The sequence below is a fragment of the Gavialis gangeticus genome, unplaced genomic scaffold (assembly GCF_001723915.1).
Source record: "Gavialis gangeticus isolate Ggan-Ray unplaced genomic scaffold, GavGan_comp1, whole genome shotgun sequence".
Lineage (NCBI taxonomy): Eukaryota > Metazoa > Chordata > Crocodylia > Gavialidae > Gavialis > Gavialis gangeticus.
Window position 1 is genome coordinate 3,251,396 of NW_017729022.1, and position 12,500 is coordinate 3,263,895.

At 36.6% G+C, this 12,500-nt stretch overlaps 1 protein-coding gene across 1 annotated transcript in view; it reads right to left on the minus strand.

The window, feature by feature from the left end:
- Positions 1-12,500, minus strand: part of FOXP2 (forkhead box P2) — a 317,473-nt gene that overhangs the window by 58,709 nt on the left and 246,264 nt on the right. Inside the window, exons 8-9 of the mRNA XM_019514547.1 lie at positions 5,925-6,138; positions 4,076-4,180 (exon numbers count right to left, since the gene is read on the minus strand). Coding sequence (XP_019370092.1) covers positions 4,076-4,180; positions 5,925-6,138 — 319 coding nt within the window. The remainder of the gene's footprint in view (positions 1-4,075; positions 4,181-5,924; positions 6,139-12,500) is intronic.

Below are 12,500 nucleotides of genomic sequence, written 5' to 3' on the forward strand. Positions count from 1 at the left end.
ATATGCAGTCATCTTTCTAAAAACAATTAAAGCAAACATTTCAGAATGACAAAAAGCACAATAAATGATCCCTTCAATTTGTCTAATGTGTATTTTTTTTCTTTTATGTAGCTTTTAGGGATGTAAATGTATGTGCTAACTTCAATTGCGTATTACAAATTATCAATTCAATTTTAACCTCTAGAATTTCAAATTCAGTTAAAGTTATAGCATTTCAAAAGCTAAATTGGGATCAGCCTTAAATCCAAGTCTGTTAGAGATTGTTTTAACAAAATGTTTCACTTGCATATCCGTGGTGTTTGATTTATTTTGCATCACGCTTTTTATGTTTAAACATTGACAGGAGTTTAAATACAAAATGTTAGCTGTCACTATTCATTTAGCTGATTATGTCAGATCCCTTAGTTTTGAGAGATGGTGGCACTGTCACCAAAAGAAACAACATTCTGACAAGTTCAAAGAATGCCTTCTTGAGGTCATAATTTTGTAGCCATGCTGCCTAGTCAAAGACAAAGAAATAGACAATACACACTAAGTAAGAGAGTGCATAATTTTATATATAATTCTGCAGCTGCAAGAAAAAGATTGGAAGAAATTCTATACTACATTATAGGAACACAAAACAGTTTCTTTTTGTGGTTTTATATTTATTACTTTTTCCAAGATGTTTGGTCAATATTCTTTGTAGACTTTCAAATGTGCTCACTCACCCCTGATAATAAATGCAATATTTCCTGTTGGAAAGCTGGCCTATCTTCTATAGCATGATTTTTTTTCCCGACACTAACAATTCTGTCTCTATCGAGGAAAACATTACCCGTCTTTGTACTATAGACCGTGTTTTGTTTGCTGGCGTCTGCTGCATGCAGGTTAAAGAACACTTGTCTGCTACTTGGAATGTTATATTGTAAACCTTTTGGTTTAGGCTCTGAAAGTCAAATCTATCTACACTCAAACTGACTTAGGACCAATGGAATGATAATTAATTTTGCAGACAAAATACACTGAAGTTTTGTCATATGTTATTATACTCTGACATTTATAAGATAGGAATGAAGAACTACTACTAAATGCTTTTAGTGATCTACTGGGCTCCTCACTTAGTGACCAGCAAAATGGTTAGCTTCTGTCAACACTTCTTTTATAGTAAAATTCCAAATTTTTCATAAATATTTTTGGCACTCTTTTAATCTCCTCTTCAATGCTTAGTATTTTAACTCTTGTCTTATTTGCAGTTATGCAATAACCTTTTCTGATTTGTCTTTATATTTTGAAGTTTTTCTTCAGCCAAAAGCAGTTGTTTTTAGAGAACAGTCAAAACTGATCATGTGTACTGGAACAATTGTAATCTTACACCATTTCATCAAGACTGAAAATTGCTCCATAAAACATAAACTATAGTTTCATCCAGAGTTAAAGGATATCAAAGGAAGAATATATTATGTTTCCGCAATGGGCGCAGTAGCATATTAGAGGGAAGATCAGTTACATTTTTTTGAAACTAACATAAAGGTTACCAATCGTATTCACTTGGTTCACTATGTGAGAAGTCTAGCTTCTTACCATTCTGAATATCTCAACAAAAACAAAAAAGATAATTATGTCACATTACTGTAAAAATGAAAATGCACACCGGATAAACAAAAATGAAGATGAAAAAAATCTTTCATCACTTGAAGTCATTTAGTGTAAGTTATTCTTCATTTCACCTGAAATCCTTTCCATTATTACAAAAGTGAAGCAAAGCCACTGTGTTTTCTGTCTTAATCCTCCTTCTCAGATGCCTCTGCACAGCTGTTTTTGTTTTTTTTGCTTTTTTAACACAAGCTTCTAGGTAAACCATTTTCTGAGCACAAGAAGTTAGAGTTCACCTCATAAAGTAGGAGCTTTTCAGACTTGTCACCAGCATATTACAGAAATACACACTACTAGACTGGGTAGTGTACCTTATTAATATTTCATTTTAGTACACTATACTTGCATTATCTCTATTAACACAGGTATCATATTGTTTCAAGTCAAAGAACCTACAACATAGTAACAAAGATTAGGCTAAGAGCAAGGCCTTGAAAACTACAGCTATTAGTCCTGTCATCCCCTATAAAGTTAATGGGTTGGAAAAATGGTCAATCTTTGGACTAAAAGTTGATATTTAATTGAAAGAAAATGTTTTTTAATTGTAATGGGGATTTTGCATTAGTGTGAACATGAAAAGGTACTAAGGAAGTTAACATGAAGTTGCATTTTAACCTTGATGCAAAATATAGAAACATTTCAATTTCACAAACAACAGCATCTATTGTTCTACTAGGATTTCCTTTTGGGTTTAAAGGTGTAAATGATATAGTTGGATGAAGGAAAAAAAAAAAAAAAAAGCATTCCTAGTATTATTTTCTGCTGGCGTGTGGGATAAAAGCCACAACACTGCAGTTAAATCTGATTGGCCCCTATACAAAAATTACCAGAAAGCTATATGTTTCTCACATCTTCCAGGGTCATTTGATTCAGGGAAACAGAACAATTGTAAATGCAGCACTACACAGTGTTAATCAAAATGGTTTTAGTGATTGTCAATTATAACAAGAGACCTAATGGAATGAATGTGAAAAGGGTGGCCTAAGAATTAACATCACTGTAGGAGGATGTAAACATCTAAAAAAATAGTTTATCTTGAGGGGAAAGGCTTCAGTTAAGTTGCCTTAAAATCCTGTTATTGATATTGTTGTTTTACACAGAATCATTTTCAACAACATATAAAAATCCTTCATCACAGCTAGTAACTCATCTAACCTACAACCAAAAACATCACAATCATTCCCAAATACTGGGCATTTCAAAATACATATGCTGTAAGATATTTATACATAGCCATTCATGAAGAGTGAGAGAAAATACAAAGCAAGACTTGGAAGCTAATATTGGTCATTTCACTTTGAAATTGTAGAAAAGTAAGAGAGATGAAGGAAGGAGTTAAAAACATATTGCAAAAAATATTACTCTATTCTGTTATTATGATACTGAGTATTTATGCCTTGTTGTTAAGGTGCTTTTGCTATATACCATGTAGTCTTCCATTTGTAAACACATCTTTTTGATGTTTCTGCCAACATCCTGGCAACAAAGCAGTGCAATTTCAAATGAGCTAATTAACCTAATTGTTGATGAAGCATGAAACAGTTCATTCACCCTGTTAGCTGCACCATGACAACATAAGAGTCTCAGCCCGTGAAGTTACTCATCTATATAAACCTATCTGTAGCTTTCCATTAAGATCCATTGCATGCCAAAAAAGAGTATGGTTCTTCGGATAAAAAACAGCCTATACCATAAACATAATATAGGGAGATGCTCACCATTTCTGTGGCAATTATCATGCAATGTAAGCTGCTTGGAAATAAACCTAAAAACTAAAAAAAAGAAACCCATTGCACTCTTTAGTTGCTAGAAACCTACATTGTTTATTTTCTAATATTTAGATGCTGGCCGTTATCTTTAAACTAACTGCACCTGGACACTTTTCTTATTGACACTTAATTTGGAAAAATCGAAACACCCCACACCAGTGTTTTATTTTATTTTTGTTACCTGTATACATCTTGTGCACAGGCAGAAGTAAAAGCAGTGATGAAGTTACTAAAACATGGTAAAATGGCCACATTTGGTAGATTGAAACGGTGTGCCCATTTTTATGTATACATACATAACTCCTGTTTCCACACACAGGTTCACATGGTTTGTTCCTATATGCTTCTACTCAAACTATCAGAATTGAAAATGTGCTTTTACATACCTTTGCTATCAAACATACAATCAAAAGCTTCTCTTCAAATTTTCTGAGGCTCCATTTCAGCAAAGGGATAATAAGAGGATTAAACACTGTGCTTTTGAAAGACCTGCAAAAGTGTTCTACAGTAGGAAGGATAACAATTTGACCCTTTGCAGATGGCCTCGATTATCCAGTTGCTTGGAACATACAAATAACCTATGATACGCTTTCCAGTAGAACTTTATTTGCCATCTTTATCCTTCCTTTGCCTACACAACCCCTGTAACCAATGAATAAAAAACAACCTACTTTAAAAACTGTCCAAAATCTTCACAAATGCTTTCACAGCCAGGCCATTTGCAAACTCCATGGCCATAGAGAGTATGAGAGGCCCCAGTCTCCTCATGTGACGAGCTGTAGCAAAAGAATACGGCATCAGATTCATCTCAAAAGCCATAATCGTTGGAGGCTGCTAGCGCCTGTCAGGTTACGATCAGTGACAAACAGGTCAAAACAGGTCAATTCAGCTCAGAGCAGTCAGAAAAATTTAATCGTTCTATTGAATAGTTCAACTGCCAAGGCTAGATGATGTTCCAATTAGAGAAGAAATAGAGCCAAGGATGACTGTTAATAAAGGATGAAAAAATAAGATGACTGTATAATACCATATGTTAATTCTGCCATATGACCTTAGTGTAACATTTTACCTATAAATAAAAAATAGACTCAAAGTGATCAATTCTGCAAAGAAATATTTAAAATGGACAGCCAGGCCTTATGAATAATATGAATGTAACTATAAAATCTTTTGTATTTTCTGTTGAAAAATGTGTATATAATTAAGGTGGCTTTCATTAATGATTATTTCTTTTTTGCAAGTATTGTTTCCATTATCTGCTCCAGGTTTCACAAAAACAAACACACGTTCCATTTCATTTTCTGAAAAGTCTGCATCAGTTTTATCCATATGTAATTAACAAAGAAGTTTTGGGTTTTATTCCCATAGAGATGAACATCAGCTACAGATTCTAAAGAAATCAACGAACTTCTCCAACATATAATCATCAAATTAATCCTAATTAAAGTAATAGCTCAAAAGTATCCAGAGAAGCTCCATTTTTGAAATAATAAAAGATAATAATAGAAAACTGCTATGAAAGTTAAATTAAGACCACAGACTTTATCAAATTATAGTTTATTTTAAATATTGGAGTAATTAAAGGGGATGTTTCTTTGCAAAAACACTTATATACTGTTTAAAGTTTGCTGCAGCTACATTTTAATTCACCTTACATAAGAGATCATCCGTATCAGTCTATCCTAACTGATGTACTGAATATTTTAAGGGTTGCAGATGATATTTAACTTTCTTATTTAAATCACTAAAAGTAACATGGAAAATAACAAAGAGGAGTCAAGAATACCTGTACACTCAGTGTGAAAAAGTGTATTTTTAACTTTGACATTTGGGTCAAATTCTGCTCTGTTACAACGTTAGTGCAATATTGCAATAACTATTGAAATAACTCCAATGAGATAAGTCAATGGAGTTATCGCAGTCTATGACAGAATAAAATTTGGCCTTTAGTGTTATTCCATTTTAGTTCCTTCCCAAGAAGCATGAAGTAGGAAACCTTCCAATTGAACTACAGCTTCAACCTACTAAGTATCCTGCTTAAATTTTCTGTGAAAAAATTACAATTGACTGAGTTAATACTGTAGGCCTGAATTTCAGCTGGACTTCAACACAGCTTTTAATTCTGTGAGTAACGTCACGCCCATCCTAGTTCCCCAAAATATGCATCCACAAGTACAAAGTAGCACATGGAAACAGTACTATTTCTACTATTACTGGTGCTACCACAAACCTCAGTATGGGAACAAAACGGTGAGCATACAGTTTAGGAACTTAACAGTGTATCTGCAAAATTAGAGTTTACTGCTTCAAGTCAGCCCCTGTGATTATGCCAAAAGAATTATGCCATCTCTCCTCAGTGTTCTGCACTTGTCCTGATTTTGCAGTGAAGAAACTTATGATGTGAAATAATATAACTTGCAATGTTAAGCAACAATCTCTGCCTAACTGTTTGAATCATAACTGTAATGAAAGCTTAATTTTGTCAGGTGGTAAGAAAAATTGGAATCTCATCAGAATTACCTGTCTCGCCTTGCATTCAGAACTGAAGACTGTCCATTCACTATGGAATGATGGGTTATTGGTGGTGATGCTTTGGAAGTGGTGGAGGAGGTAGTAGAGGAGGAATTGTTAGTAGTGAGGTCTAGCCCTCCATGTTTAATGCCATTATCTTCCATACTGTGAACTCCAGTCACTTCTTTCCATAGCTGCTGAATCTCAGCAGGACTTAAGCCAGCTATAAAATGAAAGAGCACACCACTAATGTAACAAAATAAGAGTTTACTATAATGAGCTCAGTGTTATTAATGGATTCATGCCAACAATAAAGGTGATGTTGTTTTTCCAGCAAAATCGACATGTATTAAGCAATTTCATTTTTCCTGTATTGGAATCCAGTTAATTTAGCTGCTTTTCTCTTGTTACAAACAGTCAATTAAAGGTCACCAATTTTAATAATAATATACTCTTTCTTAAAACATTTGTTCAAGGATCAAAGAGGGCTAACTACAAAGAACAATTGGTAACTACTGTTTGAAAAACAATTATTAAATAAACTTTTAGGAGAGATTTCATTGTCTGCAGCATCAATTTTTTTGGCACACAGACATGATTTAATACATCCAAAGTTCACTCAGTTCCTTAGAAGTACTGCTTTTCCAAAGATGCAATGGAAAATAGAAAAATATATTAGATTACAGGAAAGATGCAAACATTAATGCCCTCTGTTTGGAAAGGAAACCAAATTCTAAGAACCAAACTGAAATCAATGAGATTTCAACAGGTTTAAAGTTAGGAAAAAATTTTGCCTGTTAACAATAATTAATTGCACCCATGTATTAGCCAATGTCATTTAATTATCAAAAATTACCTGGTTTAAAAATATATTTTTGAAAGACAAAACCAAATTACAGAAAAACTGTAACAGTGCAGGACTAAGTAGCCAGAAAGCCAGATCTGGTCCTTGACAAGTCCCTCTTCACAGATGAATTCCCATGGCAGCTCCTACATTGCTGTTTCTCCTTGCCCTCTTATGGGCAAGTCTCAAAGGCTCTGACTGGGAGAAAAAGGTTTTCCTACCTCATTGCTTCACCAGACTCTTGGGACTGTTGGCAGCCAGACCACCCTTAAGGCTTGTCTATATGTTTAGAACTGTTTTGAGCCCTAATCAGCTGTTTAGGGTAATCTTTGTATTCCTGACATGCTTAAAATTTGCCCTATCCTGGACTTATGAACTGTGCTAATTGAATCAGGAGCACACCCTGGTGTCATTATAACTTTTTCACACTGCATTTTTGTATCTGTGGTAAGGGACATACTATATATGCTCACAAAAATTATGGGTAAGGTATTAAAAAGTATCGGGACATTTTGAAAGAAAGCAAGAGAATTTCAATGATAATATATTGCTGTCTTCAATGAAGGAACTTAAAGTACAGAAAAATGCTACTCTCTCTTCCCCTTGCAATCTATGCTTTGGCTAAAAGGTGGTAATCCTTGTACTAAGACCCGGACTTCATAAAATTACATCTCTTTGTCCAACCAGGCTGCGTTTCCTCAGCATACTAGTTTTGAAGACTACTCAAACTATAGCTAGAGCAGAATGAGAATGTCACTTAATCAGTGGAGGTTTTTGAGGAAATAATTTGTTTCATATCTGTTTCTTAGATTGCCCTGGGTACTGATTCTTTTTCCATGCAAGTCAAGGTGTGGATTCGATCTATACATTTTGGAAAGTTTTGGATCATGGCTCTTTTAAAAAAGACTTCTCTCTTTTTTGTATCATCTCAACAGTTGAAAGTGGCTGGGACAGTGTACAGTACTCAGAATTTCTTGGTAGAGGCAAAGTGACCTCAGTGGATGGAATCTGATTGGATTTAATTTCTCTTCCCATGTTCTGACATAGCTCAAATTTATTGACCTTCAGGAAATGATGCAAGGTCCATCTATTCATTCAGGCTTTTCATTGAGAATGGTCATTTTAATGGGTGAATAAGATTTATTTGCAGGATATAAAGAGATTTTTTTTCATTGACTTTTTGGCAAGTTTGATCTTTATTAGCTAATATTTTATACTGAATGTACATGAGCTCATATTGCTAAAAACTTCTGCATTCTTTAAAAAGCCTAAAATTAGTAATTTCTGAAAATTCTGTCAGTAACTGTCTTAATATGAAACATGCAAAGCCAAGAAACCAAACTATATACTCTGTTTATTATTTAAAGAAATAATTTGTTCTACAGGTAGCTTGGAAACAAACTGGTTAGAATGCAGTGAATTTTATTTAAGCCTATTACGTGTTCATGTTTTATTCTAATATTGTGTGAGTTAATTACAATGAGAGACTGCGGGACCTGAACCTGTTCAGCCTTCACAAGAGAAGGCTGAGGAGGAACCTGGTGACTGTCTATAAACTTACTAGGGGGGACCAGAAGGGTTTGGGAGAGACCTTGTTTCCCCTAGCGCCCCCTGGCATAACAAGGAATAACGGCCACAAGTTGTTGGAGAGTAGGTTTAGATTAGACATCCATAAGAACTACTTCACGGTCAGGGCGGCTAGGATCTGGAACCAACTTCCAAGGGAAGTGGTGCTGGCTCCTACCCTGGGGGTCTTTAAGAGGAGGCTTGATGCCTACCTAGCTGGGATCATTTGAGCCCAGTTTTTTCTCCTGCCCTGGCAGGGGGTTGGACTTGAAGATCTATAAGGTCCCTTCTGACCCTACTTCTATGAAACTATGAAAAAATTATTATATTTTCCTTCTGTATCTTAAGACACTGTGGCAACATGAGTTAATTATAAAATAGGAACAATAATTTTGATTTCTGGTATACAGTTCAACATTGGAGCTTATATTGTTTGTAAAGCAGAGAAGCCAGACTTATTTATGGAATCAGGCCTTTGGGTAACAAAAGATAATGTAAGAGTGATAGTAACAGCTGTAACAGTTTTTAATGAAGGTAAGTAATTAATATACAGTTTTCATGAAGCAATTTCTAGCAGCTCTTCAGGTAACTCAGGAACTCAGGTTATACAACAGTCACCTGTTAGTGCAATCGCAGATCAAAACCAATATAAATAGATTCCATTAGGTGACACGAGGTAACAGATATGTATTGAACACACTTAAAATGCTTTCCTTCCTCTTCTCCAGGGTAAATACAAGTAACAGCAAGGGGCTAGTCACTCTATGTGACTTTGGTCAGGCCGCAGTTGGAGTACTGCGTCCAGTACTGGGCGCCACACTTCAAGAGGGATGTGGCCAGCCGAGAGAGGGTTCAGAGGAGGGCCACCTGCTTGGTGAGAGGGCAGCAGGACAGGCCCTAAGAGGAGAGACTGAGGGACCTGAACCTGTTCAGCCTCAGCAAAAGGAGGCTGAGGGGGGACCTGGTGGCTGCCTACAAACTCATTAGGGGAGATCAACAGCAAATAGGTAGAGCCTTTTTCTCACCAATACCACCTGGGGTGACAAGGAACAATGGTAATAAGCTGATGGAGAATAGGTTTAGGTTAGAGATCAGAAGGCAGTTTTTTAAATTTAGGGTGCCCAAAATCTGGAACCAACTTTCCAGAGAAGTGGTCTTTGCCCCAACCCTGGGCAAATTCAAGAGGAGGTTGGATGATCACCTGTCTGGGGTCTTGTGAACCCAGCATTCATTCCTGCCTGTGGCAGGTGGTCAGGCTAGATGATCTATTCAGGTCCCTCCTGACCCTAGCTACTATGAAACTAGCCACTAGTGGATGTATTTAACCCTGACGGGAGAGATGAAAAGATCTTAAGTCCTCAAAGACAGGGTCAGAAAGACTCTAATGTCAAAGCAGCTAGGTAGAAAATAGGATGGGAATATTTTACATGGGTAAATATGTGGGCATGTCTCATCTGATTGACAACTTACTACCCTTTTTTCTCACATACCTCATGCCCCCAAAATAAGACGGATACCTTCCAGTGCCGGATTATGGCACGCTGAGGCCCTAAACCATGTCCAGTTTAAGACATACTTTAAAGATAAAATAATCTAATGTATGTATATTTTTGTCATATTTGAATTAAAATGTCCATATTTAGAGTCATTTTCCCATATCTCCTTTATTTACCAACTAATTGTTATAAAACTTGATATCAAGTCAGGTTTTTTTTTTCTTATTTAGAGGTCCCTCATATTGTGAGGCCCTAAACTATAGCTTAAGCCTTAATCTGACCCTGATGCCTTGTTTTTTGGAAGGCAGACTGTAGAAAAGATAGATTTTTCCAGAGTCCTGGCTGACTATGACATAGTGTAAGGCCTTCTGGAAACACAGTGTCCATCCCAGGTGGCCTCCTAGAAGGCCTTCGGGGGTGGGCCAGCAGGAACTTCCTGGTGTGGCAAGATAGCAACAAGGCTAGGCTCAGACACTTGCAAAGGCAGTAGCAAGACTCTTACTTCTTTATTGTAAATAGTTCATTATGAAAGTTCCTGTAAATAATAAAGTATTGTTTTCACATCACAAGCCTCGTCAAGATACTACAGACTGCAGCAGTTCACTTAACCTGAGCCAGCTCAGTGGCTCCTTCAGGCATAAGCTATAGTACTCAGCCAATAATATGGCTATGAGAGGGGTAACACAGGACTCTGTCCCTTATGCTTGCCAGGCCAGAGAGAACTGAGAGACATGTTGGTAGCCATTAGAGCAGAGTGTCTCCATACTTCTATTATAGCAAAGGGAAATAGGCTTCTACTGCTTATGACAAATATCCTGATTTTGAAGGCCTCTTTTGCGGGGACTGAAGTGCTTATGATATGTGATTAAGTACAGGCCATTTAGATTTCATGATTATAAGTTGGAGCAAGTCTTTAGGTGCATCCTTGAATATGTAGCTACACTGCTATAGAAGGAGTCTAGGGGAGGAAGAGTGAACTAATAACAAGCCCTTACCTGTCCTATTTGCATCAATCCCAGCATTTCTGCTCTGGTAAGTTCCTTTTACCTTCCTGGTCAGAATACCTGAAGGAAGTGCAAAACCAAGATTCTGCCTCTTATGCCAATCAGTGCCTACTTGGTTGCAATATGCGGGAAAAATAGGAAGCAGTGAGTTGCCTAGCCCTTGTAATGCAAGCCTGAGGTTCAGGAAGTGTGGGCAGGGGAGTCCTGCAGTCTCCTGTACACATTACATAAGGTCTAGCAAAAATGTAGCCCTATATTTGTTTAATTTTTGAAAAAGAGGATTCTTTTAAAAAACATATTTCTGCATTTCCTTTATTTTCTTTCTTCCCCACCTCTGTAAGGTAAAATGGGCATTAGAGCAAATGTGGAAAAAGGAAAGGCTGAAACTTGTGCCCAGAGTCTTTTCTGAGGCAAACACAAAGGAAACATACAGAAGAAAATGTTTACTTCAATTAGGTAAAAACAGTAGTGAAATCTTTAAAAAGCAGACCTTTTTATAATATGTGATCTCTTTGCTTTTTATCAGTTAGTTCAGTTATTGTTAATTCTTCTAGCTTTAACTAGAGAGATTTAGGAGTTAGGGGTATACTTAATAGTTCTGCTGTAGCAACTATGTAAAAAGAAATCAAGGAAAGCTTTATTTCATATTTTTCTTCTTCTGGAAATGTGTGAATGACTGCTGCACTAGAGTAATGAATATCAATGTAATTGGGTAGGAGTGCTAAGGGAAATCTAGGGGGGATTGCTCAATGTTAGGGAAAACCCAAGGAATTCCTCTTGCAACAGATGGCATGAGAGAGGATTGCAGAAGGTAAAGCTGTTCAGAGAAAGGTTTCACTTCAATTACTTTTTTCCCCTTCTGATCTGATAATGCTTTGTGGAAACGGAAAGTAGTATTGCCAATGTGAAGCATTCAAAAATCATGACATAACTCCTTCAAGGTCATAACAAACTAAATGTGGAGTTCTTTTATTTATATTCTGATTTTTGTACTTAAGTATGTTTGAATCAAGCTTTTCTCCACAACCATAAAGGTTAACAAAAATTACTTTAAAAAAATGGAGGGGAGAGGAGACAGAGACAGCATGCTGAACTAATCTTTGTCTCCAGGATCTGAGATTTAAAATAAAATGCCACACTGACCAAAACAGATGATTCATAATACTATTTGAGTGTATCATTATTTTGCTTACTCTTCCCTCTGCCCCTTCCTTTATTTGCATATTCTGCACACCTTACGTGCTCACCTAACTACCAAGGGCCAATCCTATAGTAAAAACTCTTCCCTACTTCAATGCTCAAGCAGTGTCTTATTAAAGTCAATGGTTCTCTCCCCAAACCCATTGCAGGATTGGGGCTTTAAAAAGTAGATTATTATATATGGCAGAGTCTTTTATCTCACCTCTATTTTGTAATAAGTGAAAACACAAATGATGTGCCACCAGGCATAACTACTGGGGCCTGTGTCCTGGGCAGCAGCAGCAGCAGGGGCTGGGCTGACAGGGGCGGTGGCTTGAAGTGGGCACTGGGGTCTGGTGCCCTGGTCATCCATGCCTCGTTATACTACTGTTATTTGCCTCACAGATGATGACAGAGCAGTCCTTGACACACAAAGTCTTTGACCTTGTTTTGTAATGCCTACAGCATGTATTTCTAAGTAAACTTTTCTTTTATA